The 17,447-nt window shown below is 40.5% G+C and overlaps 2 protein-coding genes across 6 annotated transcripts in view; one reads left to right on the top strand and one right to left on the bottom strand.

The window, feature by feature from the left end:
- Positions 1 to 434: 434 nt before the first annotated feature.
- MZT1 (mitotic spindle organizing protein 1) lies at positions 435 to 16,491 on the bottom strand. The gene is made up of 3 exons (XM_067713252.1): positions 16,336 to 16,491; positions 7,408 to 7,553; positions 435 to 3,397 (listed from the first exon to the last, which is right to left on the bottom strand). The coding sequence occupies exons 1-3, from the start codon at positions 16,400 to 16,402 to the stop codon at positions 3,374 to 3,376; spliced, it is 237 nt and encodes a 78-aa protein (XP_067569353.1). The 5' UTR covers positions 16,403 to 16,491; the 3' UTR covers positions 435 to 3,373.
- Positions 16,068 to 17,447, top strand: part of BORA (BORA aurora kinase A activator) — a 24,600-nt gene continuing 23,220 nt past the window's right edge. Inside the window, exon 1 of one of the 5 annotated variants that reach the window (XM_067713247.1) lies at positions 16,068 to 16,309. In XM_067713247.1, coding sequence (XP_067569348.1) covers positions 16,172 to 16,309 — 138 coding nt within the window. In that variant the 5' untranslated portion in view covers positions 16,068 to 16,171. Of the gene's footprint in view, positions 16,310 to 16,564; positions 17,050 to 17,447 lie in introns of those variants that run through there. The other 4 variants (XM_067713248.1, XM_067713250.1, XM_067713249.1 and 1 more) reach the window with 4 other exon arrangements.

Genomic DNA, 17,447 nt, shown 5'->3' with positions numbered 1-17,447 from the left:
CTGCTTGCATGTAAGTGATTCAACCGATTTCTATTTTATATAGGTTTCAATACTAGTGAAATACACATTTCTGCCACATAAAATGCAGACTTTCCCAAAGATTCTTTTTAATTTAAATGGTAACCTTCAATTGTGCCAGTCTTCAAAACTACAGGGAGCATGTATCTCGAAAATAAGAAATCTATTATTCAGAACTATCACCAGCCAAAATTATTCTTATTTCAGATTCAGGTTTCCCAAGTGGCTGGCTGGTCTCTGGGCTATTTTCAGCTGAGTTGTTAAGTAGGACTAAACACAGGGTGCTTCTTCACCAACATGGGGTAAGGCAGCCATCAAGGCTGTGTTACAAGAAAAGCCTATTTCACCTTCCCAATTTGTTTAGCTTTTGCTTACTATCCCGGGTAGAACGACTACAATGGTTTGTTGATAATAGGCACTTTATAAATATTTGTTCCTTTATTAGTTTGTTACAGTTGCCATCACAAACTACAGACTGGGTGGCTTAAACAACAGACATTTATTTTCTCACAGTTCTGGAGGCTGAAGTCCCAGACCAGGTTCCTGGGCAGCTTGTTTTCTTCTGAAGCCCCTTTCCTTGGGTTGTAGATGGCCGTCTTCTTGATGTGTCCTCACATGGTTTCTTCTGGGCGCATGCACCCCCCGTTGTGTCTCTCTGTGTGTCCAAATTTCCTGTTCTTGTAAGGGTTGTAGTCAACTTGGATTAGTTCTCACCCTAAAGACCTATTTTTAACTTAATCACCTCTTTAAAGGCCCTACCTCCAAATACGTCACACTCTGAAGTATGGAGGTTAGGGTTTCAACGTACAGATTTGGGGAAACACAATTCACCCCAAAGTTTCCTAACAGAGATCCCAACTGTCACTTAAACCATGTCTAAAAAGATTTTGGCTCTATTGTTGAGGAAGGTGTTAAAGTGAATGTTCTTAATGTCACTGAACTGTACAATTTACAATGGTCAAAATGGAAAAATTTATGTTGTGTATATTGTACTACAATAAAAAATGTGGTTAGTGTGAGAAACTAAACTTTTAATTTTAATTAATTTAAATATAAGTTTAAAAATATATAGCATGTTTGAAACATGTATGTAAATTTCATAATGTCCACTATGTAAAGTTCTTATTTGAAATATAGAAAAATATAATCTCACATATTTGAAATGCCAACTTTGTTTTCAAGCCTGGGGAAATGTTATAGCTACATGCTTTCATTACCAGGGAAAAGTACTCCATTTTACCACCTCAAGACTAATTTGAAATTGTAAATTATAAAGCCTACCTTTAAACAGTCTTCAATCACACATAACAAATAAGCATCTAAATATTTACCAAATACCTATAGAAACACAAGTTGAATTCATAGAAGCGTATTTTAAATCAGAAGTACATGCCGATACCACCAAAATGGTTTTATTTTTGACACTGCCAACATGCACAACAATGCATTACTTTGGTTTCCTTAAACATTACTTAAGTACGCATTAGAAATATATGTTTACATTTAAGAAATGTAACACATTAAGAAAGTCCTCTATAAACTTAACTCCTTCTCAATATATTTTCCTGCTTTGTTTCACACATAAATAACATAATCTACAAAGTCATAAATAAAACTATTAACTCTTATGACCTAAAAGTATATACAAATTTTGGAACTTGACAAGAATGTCCTTTTTCTGATTGTATATAAATAACAACATGCAGTATTGGCAATGCTTTTTAATTAAATGAATGACTTACAATCAAAACTTTTATTGTCTCCCAACCAGTTCTCCCTATAATAGACCTTCAGTGCACTTGGTAAAGATGTCATGTATTTAAAAAGTCAAAGTGGTCAAAAGACTAGATTTTTAAAATAGAACAGAAGGTTGCCATTAAATATTATTAAGCCTTATTAAAATCACTTTGGTTTGCCTGAAGAACAAAAAATGCTACCAAAGAGTATATGCTTGTACTAACAGTTTTTAAAAAAAATTTTGGCTGCACCCCGCAGCATGTGGGATCTTAGTTCCCTGACCAGAGATCAAACTTGCACCCCCTACATTGGAAGGTGGAGTCTTAACCACTGGACGGGATTTCCAGGGAAGACCCTATACTATCATTTAAATGGAAGCTAACAAAGTCTTAAAAAATCAGATTAAATTTGTATTAGTCTTGGGAAAAATATTCCACTGAGATTCTGTTATAGGAACAGAATCCATGCTATCCTAAGTTTTCTAAAATTTATTTTGAACCATCACTTCAATTAGTTAAAACTTTCAGGGTAAAAATAATGACACATAAAAATGATCTTAGAAAGGCATATTTAGAATTCCTGATACAGAACCCTTGATTATTTGGTTTTTGTTTAATGACTGGAAACCTTTATTCCTTCAGAAAATAATTAACATTATTTGTTGAGTGACACCATCTATTTAGTGATTAACTAGATAACCACTCAAGGTATATTAAGTAAGCACTCAAATTATTTTTATGTAACAAAAGTAAAAAAGACTTTTCATGTTGGAATTGTTTCATTATGCATTATTATTTTTAAGGCCGTGATTTACAGAGTATAAAAATTAGAAAGAAAAATATTTATTTATTAATAAGAATTAATATTCTCTATTAATATTCTCACTAAATTTAAATGATTCAAATGATAAATAATAGTAAACTAAGCACTGTCATTACTTTTAAAATCTAAGTTTCTAAGTTTCATTTTTCAATCAATACAAATATGATCTGCTTCACAATATTAACTGCCAGTCAAACTTTATGTTTTAAAAAACTAAATATTCTTTGTTAAAGAGCAGTTTACAACAAATGTTTTTCCACGCTCTTATAAAAAACAAGATTCTGATATGCATAATGAATCTAAGTCAAAATCCACAACTGGTAGCTGAAATTGTCAACTTCCAGCCTAACACAACATAAATCCACAGTTGTTTTGCATAAACAATTCAAAATTAAAGTTTATAATGGAAATGTCAACAAGTCATAACTACAACATTACTACTGAAGGGTTCCACTATACTTCAACCAGGCACAGCAGATGTGCACATCTGATAGACAGACTGCTTAGAAAATTAAAGCTATCCGAGCTATAAATAAGGAACACATAAATATGAACACAGCAGTGCCAAAGCATTAGAACTGTTAAAAAAAAAAAAGATGTGGTGTAAACACAACTGATAGTTTTCTCCATAAGCCACTTTCACTGATTTATAAAGCTATGGTTTTATAATTCTTTTAAAAAGGACAATGTTTCCACATTGCTACATGCAGTGATTTCATTGTACATTCTTAACTACAATGCCATCTTCAATCCTCTTGCAGAGCTTGACATATCTCACCAGGATTTCTTCAGAAAGTCAGCTTGTCATATTTTCAGCAGCCTAGAACAAGAAAGTATGATTCATTATAATAAAACCATGGAAAAAGAGACACCATGGAAATAAATTTGTCAATACTGCACTGTTATTAACAAACAACTCCTCCCCCACATATACCAAAGAACTTTTATCAGGATAATGCATTGGTTTTCACTTTTTGCAGTACATTCTTTGAACTACCTTTTGAACTGATTGCTAGGCTAACAGTAGCATTCAAATTGCATTACATACAAAAATCTCTTCCTATGCTGCTTCCTTATTCTCTTTCAAACTCCAGCATAGGTGAACAAAAATTCTTATAGTTGTGGAAGATGTATATTAAATAAATCCTCTTCCACTGGAATTTCAGAAATGTACTGATGAAAGGCTATGATACCCTTTATTTTTATCAACAGGGTTATGAGACAACACTAAGCCAGGGAATGTTCCCGGGCTATAGTCCACTGACCCAGTTCTAATCACCATTTTCATCCTTTCTTAAATAGCAGGCTCAGATATTTTTTAGAACTTACTGTAGGTAGAAACTTAAGAGTTAACAACTCTGATGTCAGAGGGTCTGAGTTCAACTCCCAACTCAACCACTTGTAAGTCCTGAGAGAAGTAAGTTAGTCACCATAGCTTCAGGTTCCTTAGCGGTAAACTACTACTAGCTATAATACACATCCCTGTTGTGATTATAGAGGAAACAATGCAAGGAAAGCCTTTAGTGCACTGTTTGGCAAAAGGAAAAGTACTCATAAATATTAGCTATTCCTATTGTATTATTCAGTTATTCTTCTGTCATATGAAAGCAACAGTCGTGAGTTAAAATACAGCAAATCTGAAGAGTTTTTATAATTATTTAAAATTTTTGATTAAAAAAATCAGAAACCTTACATGTATATCTGACAAAAGGTTTATTTCAAAAATATTTAAAGAAAGACTACCCACAAAGAAAAGGACAGACAACCCAGGAAAATGGGCAAGCTACACGAAAAAATATCTCACAAAAGAAAATGGCCAAAAAACATGTGAAAATGCATTCAATCTCACTGGTACTCAGAGAAATGCCAATAAAATGACAAATTCATAAACACCTACCAGAACAACTAAAATTAAAAAGACTCACAATAATAAGTGTTGGCAAAGATGTGAAGCAAGGGAAATTCATATGCTGCTGGTGGGGATATAAATTCATACAACTACTTTAGTAAAGTTTGACATTACCTCTTCAAGTGGAAGATACACATAAGCTATGATCCAGCAATTTTACTTCTAGATACCCACCCAACAGAAATGCTCACATACATGCAACAGGAGACATGGAGAACTAAGCTAACAGCAGCACATTTGTAATGGCTCCCGACTGGAAGCAACCTAATATCCATTCATAGTAGGAAGGATAAATAAGTTATAGTATATTTGTACAAAGAAACATGGTTATTACAGTGAAAGGGAATGCACTCCAGCTATACTCAACAGAAATGAACCTCATAAACATAATGTCAAACGAAATAACCCAGTAAAAAAAACTGTGCTGGCATTGTTCATAATAGCCAAAAAGTGGGAACAACCCAAATGCCAATCAACTGATGAATGGATAAAATGTGGTATATCCATACAATGGAATATTATTTGACAATAAAAAGAAGTAAAGTACTGATACATGCTATGACATGGATGGATCTTGAAAACATTATGCTAAGTGAGAGAAGCCAGAGACAAAAGGTCACAAGTTATATGAAATGTGTGGAATAGACAAAGCCATAGAGACAAAGTGGATTAATGCTTCCTAGGGGCTGAGAGAAAGGGAGAATGGAGAATGACTGCTAATGGGTGTAAGGTTTCTTTTGGGGGTGATTAAAATGTTCTACAATTAATTGTGATGGCTGTACAACTCTGTGAATATACTAAAATCTATATAAATTTTACACTTAAAAAAAGAACTGTGCTGCAAGATTCCATTTATATCAAGTTCAAAAATTTTACAAAATGTAACTGGTGTTTAGAGATCCATGCTTAGTCAGTAAAATTGTTAAAAGAAAGTATCTACCATAAATATCAGGACAGTAGTTACTGAGTGGGTAGTGGGAAAGAGAGGTTAGTGATGGGGGAGCATAAGGGAACTTTTAGGGTGCTGGCAATGAGAATTGTATAGGTATTCTCTTTACGATAAATTTTTGCTCTGTAAATGTGTCTTGTTTACCTTTTTGTGCCAGATTTAATAATGAAAAAGTTTTAAAAAGCACAAAACCAATGACCTAAATTATTGGAACTTATTGGAGAGTAACTTAATCTGAGATGGGTAAGCTACAGGTTTTATACGCCTACATCCTCAAAGGAAAGAAGGGTAGAGAGAAGCCATTTTGTCCTTGGACAAGGTTTAAGAGGGACTGACTTGAAGTTTCAGTATTCATGGTGAGTGAGTGCTACATAAACATGGAAATAAAAATCGTGAGATTTTAAAATCATAGTGTGTGCAAGCAAGAGAGGGAACACAATGCTTTTCCTGTTTCCAGTCTCAGCAATTAAAAGGTGGTGAATGTGGGGCTTCCCTGGTGGCGCAGTGGTTGAGAGTCTGCCTGCCGATGCAGGGGACACGGGTTCGTGCCCCGGTCTGGGAAGATCCCACATGCCACAGAGCAGCTGGGCCCATGAGCCATGGCTGCTGAGCCTGCGAGTGCGGAGCCTGTGCTCCGCAACGGGAGAGGCCACAACAGTGAGAGGTCCGCATACCACAAAAAAAAAAAAAAAAAAAGTAAAAAAAGGTGGTGAATGTGAATTTGAAAAACAGTGGTCCTCTGGGTCCATGTTGGCAGTCCAGCCCACTGGCCTCAGCAGTTCCTGGCCTCTGAGCCACTCTCCCCTCTTTTTTTTTTTTTGCGGTACACGGGCCTCCATACTTTGGAAATTTCCCCAGCAAACATCCAAGTTATTGCTTACAAGTTTTGTTTTCCTTTCAACAGCAGAACATAATTCAGCCAAGTGCTCTTTATACCGAGGATGGCCTTCCCCTCCAGTGTCCAATAACTAATGTTCCTCATTTCCATCTGAGACCTCACCAGAAGCACCTTTCATGTTCATATTCTAGCAAGATTCTGTTCATAGTGATATATGTATTCTCTGAGATGACTGAAGTTCTTCTCTCTTCTTTCTGAGCTCTCACCAGAATCACCTATAACACCTACAGTCACCTACAACAGTGTCTTCAAGGCAATCTACGCTTTTTCTATCATGCATCTTAAATCTTGCCAATCTCTATCCATTACCCAATTCCAAAGCCACTTCCACATTTTTAGCTATTTCTTACAGCAGCACCCCACTCCCCAGTAGTGAATCTGTATTAGATTTTTAGGGCTGCCATAACAAAGTACCACCAACTGGGTGGCTTAAAACAACAGAAAAGTATTCTCTCATAGTTCTGGAGGCAGAAGTCCAAAATCAAGGTGTCAGCACGGCCATTCTCTCTCTGAAGGCTCCAGCAGAGCACCCTTCCTTGCCTCTTAGCTTCTGGTGGCTGCCAACAATCCTTGGCCTTCTTTGGCTTGTAGACGCCATCACTCCAATCTCTGCCTCTGTTATCACCTGGCATTCTCCCTTGTGTCTGTGTCTTCACATGGTGTGCGCTTTGTATATATGTGTCCAAATTTCCCTTGTCTTTATAAGAACATTGGTCTTTAATCCATTATGATTTCATCTCAATTTGATTATACCTACAGATACACTGTTTCCAAATAAGGTCATAGTCACAGGTGGTGGACTTAAGCATATCTTTTTGGGGGTAGACACTATTACCCACAATACAAGGAGAATTCTAAACACAACTGGAAACTTCTAAGAAAATGCAACATGGTCCAGATAGCAGCAAATTTTGTGATCTGAACATATGCTACAAAGCTCCTGGCCGTCAGAATTTCTCCTGATGATGATAGATGCTAGCTTAATCATGTTTAGAATCTTTCACATAACTTCATCATTAATCATTTTCTAAACAAAAGCATCTTTACTTAGAGAGTTAATATACAAATCTCTACCTTTAATGCTTCAGCGGCCTTGCGAAGTTCCTTAATAACTGATGATAAAGCTTCTGGGTTAATTCCTTGCTCACAGAGTCGTACACATATAGACAGAGTTTCCATATCTAATCCAGTATTCAAAATTCTTGAAATCTCAAGCAGAACTGTAAAAAGACAGAAAATTTTAAAAACAAAATCTTATAATATTTTAAAACATGCACATTAATACTTCTGTTTTTAATTCATGTAATACTGCATAATACCAGAGAACTAGCATAGCATCCCTAGATTTGGAAACTGGCATGTAATATTGTCTTCCCCTTACCTAGCTCTAGAAACTTAAAAATAAATTTACATCCTCCCTCCACAAAACTGCTTTCTACATCTTGGTTTACATTCTACCACTCATTTAATATCTATCTAAAATTCATATATCATAATCAAGATTATTCTGAACATTTGTCCACTTTTTAGTATTCTTTTACAATGTAATTTAATTAGTCATGTTACATTCCATTTTATGGAAACATTATACATTACTTAACCACTCTGCTATTTTGTTAGATGGTCTCATGTTTCCCCCATTAAAATAATATTGTAATAAGTATCTGCACATAGTAACTTAATTTTATCAGAATAAATTCCTAGAAGTGGAACTGCTCAGTCAGTAAAATACCATTTAGATTCTGATTTGAATTGTATGAAAACACATTATTTTGGGATGAATGAACACGTTAATAACATTAAGCCATCCATTAACTTAAGTCTAAGTCCTTCTGAAAACTTTTACAATATTCATGATGTTCATGATACGGGCCATTCCCACTTTTTCATACCTTACATTCATTTTCATCTCTAGTTCAATTTGAGTCTTTTAAAAAACCTTTATCTTCCATTCCTCTACTTAACTTTTTGAACACATGGAGTACCGTTCTAATGTCTTCATCTGCTAATCCTAACATCTGTGTCAACTGTGGGTCTGTTTCAACAGATTAAAATTTCCTCCTCATCATGGGTCATATTCTTCTGTTTTGTACACCTAATAATTTTTGATTGGATGCCGGACATTGTGAATTTTACCTTGGTGGGTGCTGGATATTTCTGTATTTCTATACATATTCTCAAGCTTTGTAATGAGATATGGTTATAAACAGTTTGATCCTTTGGGATCCTCTAAGATTCATTAGTCAGGACCAGAGTCCCATTTAGCATAGGGCTAATTAATACCACACAATGTCTTGTGAATTATGAAGTTTTCCACTCTGGCTGGTAGACACAGGCTCTATTCCCAGTTCTGTGGAGCATAATGTACTGCTCCCTTTAATCCTTTCAAATGGCTCTTTTCCCAGCTTTCTGGGTACTTTCCTTGCACATGTGATCAATGCTATGCTGAATACTTGAGGGAGACCCCTCTGCGGATCTCCAGAATTCTCTCTGGGCGCAGGATCTTTCCTCTCAGGTACTCTGTCCTGAAAACTCTACCTGCCTTGGTCTCCCTGGACCCTAAGCTGCTGCTCAACTCAGGGTGCCCCCTGGCTTCTGCCTGAGTTACTCCCCTCCCCCCACTGCACTGTGGCCTGAAAACTCTGAAGGTAGGAAGCTGGGGCAGCTATCTGGCTCACTTCGTTTGTCTCCTGCCTCTCAGGAATCACTGTCCTTCCTTGCCTGATGTCCAGTGTCTTGAAAACCATTGTTCTGCATGTCTTGCCGGGATTCTGTTGGTTGTTTCAGGTAGGAAGGTAAATCCAGTCCCTGTTACTCTATCTTGGCTGGAAGCTGACAGCCCTTTCTGTTTTCATTTCTTCAGTTTTGATATTCCAACATACTTTGCTTTTCAGTTGTATTCAGGCTGTTATTCATGTTATCTGCTGAATTTATTTCAATAACTCTATTTTAAGATTTCTAATTTCCCCCCATAATCACATGTTCTGGTTTCACAGCTAAACGCTTATTTATAACCACTCCTTATTTTGTGGCTGTTGTTTCTGCCTTTACCTACTGGAGGCTATATGTTTTTATCTTTAGCCATTTTTGAGATTTCTGTTTTCTGCTTCACACAGAAACAAGCAGCAAAAGAGAGTGGTTAAGAGTGTGCTCTCCAGAGGCAGACAACCTGGGTTCATTTTCCACTTTCATTACTTACTAGGCAAGATAACTGCTCTGTGCCTTTCTTTCATTATTCTAGAAAATGGGGATAACGATAGTACTTACTTTATAGGACGGCTGTGAGGATTGAAGGACGCACATATGTTTGGCATATGACAGTGCTCAATAAAAGGGTCAGCTGTTACTACTACTTTCTCTCACTTTCCCCTTTTTTTCATTTTCATGTTAGTTGTTTAGTTTTGTTTTTCATCTACCTTAGGTGCTCTGTGACTTTTGGCGGAAAGCTCATCTTCCACAGGAGCTTTTTCTTGGACATCCTTGGCTGTTCTTGGATGGGTGGTCTCACACTGGCTTCAGCTCTCTGGAAGCATCCTGACTCCAGACCCACAAGACACATGGATGATGCTTCTCAATCCCTGGCCTGGCAGATGGCACAATTTGGGCCCCCGGCTTCACTCAGGCAGGGCAGCATCCTTCCCCCGGTTTCATTCCCAACCCCCTGCTATGGTTCCCATCTGCTCCGTTCTTTGGGGGGAACCTCTCTCTTTCTAATCAATGGAGACTTCCTTTTCTCGTTTTTGAACATGGTTATGCTGACCATTGTTATTTCAATGTTATTTCCTGTCATTTTTATATGCTTGGAGCAGAAAGTTGCAGTAAGTGCTCAATCATCATTGATTTTGATAGTGAATGATCAATTTCTTTAATTTTTTGTTTGGATTGTTTTCATAAATGGATTTCCACCTCACTCATGCATATTCTGAGTGGTTAGTGCCAATACTCTAGGACATTACTTATTTTTATTTTGTAGCCAGCCACCTTAACAAATCTAATGAAGCTTCTAACAGTTTTTCTGTTGATTCTCTTTTGTTTGCTACTCAGATAATCATTTGACCTACAAATAACAGTTTCATGTCCTTTTTGTTTGTTTGTTTGTTTGTTTGCGGTACATGGGCCTCTCACTGTTGTGGCCTCTCCCATTGCGGAGCACAGGCTCCGGATGCGCAGGCTCAGCGGCCATGGCTCACAGGCCCAGCCGCTCCGGGGCATGTGAGATCTTCCCAGACCGGGGCACGAACCTGTGTCCCCTACATCGGCAGGCGGACTCTCAACCACTGCGCCACCAGGGAAGCCCTCATGTCCTTTTTGATAGTCTTTTTTCCCCTATCCTGTGCTATTCGCAAATTTTCATATCAATATTTTAAAAAGGTACTGAAACCAGGTATTTTCAATTTTATTTAAAATGCACGTAACATTAATGTTAAGGATGGTGCTGGTTTCGTGCAGCTATATTTTATCATGTTAAAAATGTACAGTGTTCTTTGGCTAAGACTTTAAAATCAGAAAAAAAAAATTTGAGTCTTATTGATAACTTTTCATCAAACACTGAAATGACCAGGCAGCTTTTCTCCTCTGACCTTGTGAGGGAATACATTATTATTGACAGACCAGATTCACAGCTGAAGAACACTGAGCTTGGGGAATCCCAACTTTTACAATAAGCCCGCAGCAAGTCTGCTTTTTATCTGGAGGTAGATGTTACTTCATCCCTCATTGCTACTCACTGTCAACACAACCAGAGAAACAGCAGGAGGAGAGAGCAGTCAGGGCCTTGCATTCTCGGCAAACAGAGCTCAGGGCTCATGGAAGATGGCATTCCCTAGAGTGGCACTGCACGACTTCAGAGGCTGGGTTAAAAAGGCAACAGAGCTCTCTCCAGGCTCTTTCTTGAGACACTCCTCCTTGGAACCAGCCTCCAAGTGTGAAGAAACCCACATGTTCCAGACAGCAACCCCTGCTTAGAGCCCAGCTAACAGGAGCATCAACCAGCAGGTATGTGAGTAAGCTCTGAGATGACTCCAGACTCAGCATTGTCTGATGGCAATGCACAAGACACTCTCAGGGAGAACCACCTAGAGCAGCGGTCCTGAACCTAACCTTTCTGGCACCAGGGGCCGGTTTTGTGGAAGACGATTTTTCCACTGGGGGGTGGGGGGATGGTCAGGCGTTAAAGCGAGCGATGGGGAGCAGCAGGTGGAGCTTCACTTGCTCGCCCGCCGCTCCCCTCCTGCTGTGCGGCCCGGTTCCTAACAGGCCACGGACGGGGAGCGGTCCACGGCCCGGGGGTTGGGGACCCCTGATCTAGATGAGCTTGGGCAACACCCAGGACTGTGAGAGAAAAGTAACTGTTGTGGTTTTAGGCCCCCGAGTTTGGGGTGGTTTGTTACAGGGCAACAGACAACTACAACCCACATTCTGACTCTCTTCCAACTGTGTCATCATCTCTCCAGTTCTCTCTCAAATTCTCCTCTCTCTCCAGTTTTCTCCTCACGGTAGACCCTCATCTATAAATGCTATAGTTTTATTTATATTTTTATAAATATTTTATACTTTATTTATATTTTTATTACTCCTGACTTCATGCCTTTGTTCATGCTTTTCTCTTCCCTGCATACAACTCCACGTTGTCTTTCAGGGCCATCTCAGTAGTAGTATTTCTTCCGTTAAGCTTTCTTTTAAAAGTCACTTTGATCATTACATCCTAACTTCACATACTGTCTGTCATCAGTCAATAAATATTTCTGTAGTGTCTACTGTATAATTGGTACCTGTATGTATTTTGTGCCTACTATGCTACTGCTGGAAATGTAGTTGTGGACAAAACAGATATGGTCCCAGTTCTCATGGACAGTACAGTCTAAAAGAGCCATACGTTAAAACAACAACTGATTCCAGTTATGACAAGTAAAATGACGGAAAAGGACAGCATACTTCCAAAACAAATTACAAGGCATCTTACTTAGCTGTGAAGGACACAACTTAGGAAAGACTTGTCTGAAGAAGTTACAAGTAAGCTTAGACTTCAAGGATGACTAGAAATCAACCTGACTAATGCAGAGGCAGGAGGATGGGCAAAGACTGGGAGCCAAGAAGACAGACTCTGCACGAGGTCTTACGCTGGGGAGACCTTGGTAAATTCACAGATTGAAAGGCTCATGTGAAGGCTGTGTAATTAAGGGGGCTGAATACGTGTAAAATACAAGATGAGGCAGACATGAAAATCCACTAAGGCCCTATTAAAGGTTTGAGAACTTTGGGAGGCTATTAGAAGACATAAAACAGGAGTGTGACAAGATGAGATTTTCATTTTTTAAAGATTTTGGCTGCAAAACATAGAATGGATCCTGGAAGGGGGTAGAACACGTGTGGAGAGGGAGTCCAGCTAAGTTATTGCAATTATGGAGAAAAGACTGGTGGGTGGCATGGATGGGAGAGTTTAAGACAAGTGGTCAAATCTAAGATAAGTGAAGAATTGAAAAAGATTAGTGAAGAGGCGGAGGAACGGGAGGTCTCACATGAGCAACGGGATTGATGGTGGAAGCATGGGCTATACGTTTGCTTCACTGACACTGCCCTGTACACCGTGGACTCTCTTCACTCCTTTTGCTAGTTTACTATCTGCTACATAAAGTAGAACAGATGGTCTTCCGTATCCATGGGTTCCACACTGCATTCAAGCAACTGTGGATTGAAAATATTTGGGGAAAAATATTCCAGAAAGTTCCCAAAAGCAAACCTTGAATTTGCCATGAATGTGCAGGCAACTGTTTTCATAGCATTCACATTCATTAGGAATTATAAATAACTGAGAGAGGATTTAAAGTATACAAGAGGATGTATGGAGGTTATATTCAAATATTCTTCCATTTTATATGATGGACTTGAGCATCCACAGACTATGGTATTAGGTGGGTGTGTGGGGTCCTGGAACAAATTCCCCTGAAAATACTGAGGAACAATTGTATTACATCGAAGCCTCTAGCAGGGAAGAGGTACATCTGAGTCACAGTTGCCAAAAAACGTAATTACTAGTAGTAAAAAAATTAGAGGCATAAGGAAAACTCTAGAACTTCAAGAAAATAAGAATTAGTATGAAGCTATCAACAGAGTATCTAAAATTTCAAAACGCTGAAAAGCAAAAGGGGCAATTAAGTACATTGGAGGAGGGAGAAAGGTAATTGAAAGAGCCTGATATTTTAAAAAGAAAATGCAGGAAGAGAATGTTGAGGATCTAAGAGAGAGTGGAGGCCCTTATGCAATAGACCCTATACTAAATCAGGGCCAGGATCAATCAGCTTCCTTTCAGAGTGATCTGTGCAGATAAATAAAGTCCACCGCTCTCCTGTCTAAAGTACCTTTATCAAAATCCTTTCATTTCACAATAAAATTACAAATATTCATAGCCGAATTCTACAACCCCTGCAAATCATCTGACATCAATTAAAATATTAAATCACTTAGCTGGCTCTAATACTGATGGGAGGCAGGTAGAAGAGGATGAGGAGAAATATACTAGATCTTGAAGGAGGGCAGTCAGACCCAAAAAGTTTTGAACACTTCTGATTGGCTCTCACAGATAGATTTGAATACAGGTGAAACCCCACATTAACAGAATTTCAAATAATAATGGTTTTTGAGTAGGTCAGCCCAGTCCCTTGGGCAATTTAAAGTTCTATGTCTGAGAACGAGAGTGGAGGAAGGTGGGTTTATGAAATGACTGCATTTAGGACTTTTTCAGTTCAGTGTATGGTCAATTATTAATAGCACGTGCACTATGTTTCCCACTGTGCCTCAATCGTTACAGGCAGCATGGAAAATATTTTCATTAACTTTGCAATAATTAAACTTCACTTTTTTATGTGAAATGATTGCTTTGGACCCAATTATGGCATGATAGCAGTGATTTTCTGTAAGTCTGGAGTTCCAATGGACACGACAGGATCTAACTGCCACATTTAACAGATGTGAGCCACTGCCAACCTGGGGCCTTTCTTTTTTACCTTCTGGTTTGTGGGCAAACTGCATGTAGAGAAGCAGTGTTCTTTAATTCACATTCTCTCCGTCAATGTTGGTTTAAAAAAAAAAAATCCTGGTCTTTCTTCACTTTTTCATGTTCTTACACTCTCTATAATCTTCATTTTACACAAAGTTCTCTCAGTGAAAATCCTGATGATGTAACCAATACAAATGATCAGTTCTCATTTCTATAACAGGAGTTCCACCAGAGAGAAAATGAGAGTTTTCTATTCAAATGGAATCCCGTGGCCGTATAATTAAGGAACCTATGCACAGCTAACATAAGAAAATTGACTAGAAATCCCGGCATACATGCTCCTTCCTGTTCAGAAACCACACTGGCTTCCAAGCAAAGATAAAAGACAATAATGTTGTACACATATAGTTTCTATGTACCTATATCCACTTACAAAATAAAACTAATAAGCTGTGATACATCTAGAAGGATGGGAAAACAGGCTGAATATGATATTAACAAAATTCTATTTTTCATAAAAAGGGCAAAGCAGATACTTGGTAAGTAAAATATTAGACGCAAAGGCTCTAATAATAAAAATAATTCTTTGAAAAGGCTTTTTTCCAGGGCAGAAAAAGCCAGAAGCTTTATCAGAAGTCCCCATAAGGGGACTTCCCTGGTGGTCCAGTGGTTAAGAATCCGTCTTGCAATGCAGGGAACGCAGGTTTGATCCCTGTTTGGGGAACTAACATCCCACATGCTGCACGGCAACTACTGAGCCTGCGCGCTCTGGAGCCCGTGAACCACAGCTAGAGAAGCCCGGGCGCTGCAACGAAAGACCGGACACAGCCAAAAATAAATTAATTCAAGTCCATAAGGAGGGGCTCTAAAAGGAAGTGGAGCCTACGGTGGAGACAAAGACACGACATGAAGGCTGACACTGCTTAGTGAGAATTCCATGTTTTGACAGAGATAGAGGCCGATGTGGGTATCCCCTGGAAAGTGCAAACACCAATGTTTACCATCTATCAAACACTCATATAGAGGTGGATGCAAATAAAATGGGGACAACGAAAGCGTCTGCAAGTGGGATGACGTCTTATACACAAAAATAACACAAGAAGTATCTTTTAATGGTCACCTTCGAGATGTTTTTACCTGGTTATCTTATATAAATATTTACAACCCTGGGAGGTAGTAAACGTGTTTTACATAATAAAAAGAAGCGAGCTCAAAGACGTCTAAGTAGCTTGTCCAAGCCCACCACCAGGCGTATAAAGTGGCAGGGCCGGCATAAGAGAGGAGGAAGAGAGAGGATAACTCCAAGACGCTTTTTTTCCCCTACTACTTGCGGGTACTCCTTACCCGCGTGCTCCAAGCTCCGAAACGGATAAATACGCCCACAGCCCCCCGGACACCAGCATCACCTGCTCCAAGACGAAACTGGGCAATTTTGATGAAGGGACAATTTGCTCCAGCACCGGCTATTTGAAACGCGTCTGCTTAAGTGCAAGAGACAAAGGCCGTGGCGGTGACCAAACACTCGAGGCCACTGTCCGCAAAGGGACTGCAGTCTGGGGCGCTTTCGAGGCGCCCAGGGCACTGGCTGCGGCGCGGGGTGGAGGGGAGCGCGAGGCCGATACCAAAGGGGGGACGCGGGGACCCTGCGCGGGAGGGGGGCGTGGAATGAGCGCGCTGGAGGAAGGACGCGGGGAGGTGGGCGTACAGCGGGGAGAGGGCGCGGGATGTGCACGGCGCACGGGGTTTGCCGCGGGAGGGGCGGAGCGCTCGCGGGGCTGACGTGGGTCCGCAACGACATACTCGCGACGAACTACACAGGAGCGAAGAGACGACTCTCAAAGGATGGGGCCATCAGCCCTGCAGCCCTGGCGGGTCCCTTGGGAGGATCTCCAAAGATGCCGATCTAGGCAAGAGGTGGATCAGAAGTCCTTGTGGGCCCACCCCCGCCCGAGGGCCTGGGCTCTGGGGAACCGAGGCAAGGTAAAGGGGGCGATACGGGAACTCACCGTCCATGGTTTCCCTCACCGCATTCAGATTCGCCGCCGCCGCCCCGGCGCCGCTGCTACTCGCCATGGCGGAGGCCTAGGGGGGGCGAGCGAAGGGCCTGACCCGGAAGTGGAGCGCCTTCCTTTCTCCTGGGCAATCACACTGCGCGTCCCCAGCTCACGCCGGGCAGGCTCCGCCCCTGGCTCGCCTCTCCAGCGCGAGGCTGCGTTGATTTGAATTTGGAGCCTGGTTACTCCAGGAGGAATGCGAAGCGGGGAGTTGTCATTCGAATTTACTACGCGGCCTCGATGCGATTGGCTGGTTCGCGGACAGCGGTGAGACGCGATTGGCCAGTCGCGCGCAAGGCCCGTGCTCTGGTTGGCCTAAGCGCGGAAGCGGGGAGTTAAAGAGTCTGTGCCTGTCGTGGGAGCTGGACTGGCACCTCGGAAGCGCCCTGGAGTCGCTTTGGGGGGCTTCCTATTTGTACACACCACTAGGTATGTTCTTTGTAGTTCCTGGCCTTTCCTCCTGTCTCGAATTGGAGAGCTCACGTAGCCCGGCTCCGGACCGGCCTGCACGCTCGCCTCGGGATGAGTGGAAGCTGCCAGGGAGTAGGTGCGGAAGAGGGGTCGCCAAGAAAGAGTGATCGAGTAAGACTGGGGATGACACCGGCGTGAGTGTCCTCTTCTGTTCTTCACCTGAGGAGGCCAGCTGCAACGTCAGCCTTCCAAGGAGTGGGTTCTTTTTCTCTAGTTGTAGCCCCCCTTGACGGGAAATAATGCAGTCTCTCCTTCTATCCTGGGGGTCTTAGCCTTTCGCTAAGGGTGTTTGAGAAGAGGCAACCCAAAGCGGTTAATTTCCTAGCCCTAATCAGTCATTCTTTGCCGACGGGGGCTAATGTGCAAGAAAGGCACCCGTGCACAGAGAGACCAGAGACTTCCTGGTCTCTTGTTTGCTCGCTATTCATAATTGTTTAGTAACTGCAGTTTGTTAGGGAATTGCTGGGCTATCCGAATTATGTTCAAAGTGTGTAGAGACTTGAGATAATGAATTAAAAACTGTAGGTATAAATTCTTTAGTGGAAAAAGGTTTTGTGCTTATTGGAACATTTAGTTGTCTTGAAGACGGACCT

This window comes from Pseudorca crassidens, chromosome 18 (genome assembly GCF_039906515.1).
Source record: "Pseudorca crassidens isolate mPseCra1 chromosome 18, mPseCra1.hap1, whole genome shotgun sequence".
In the NCBI taxonomy this organism is placed as follows: Eukaryota; Metazoa; Chordata; class Mammalia; order Artiodactyla; family Delphinidae; genus Pseudorca; species Pseudorca crassidens.
This window is presented reverse-complemented; position numbering and strand designations above follow the sequence as displayed.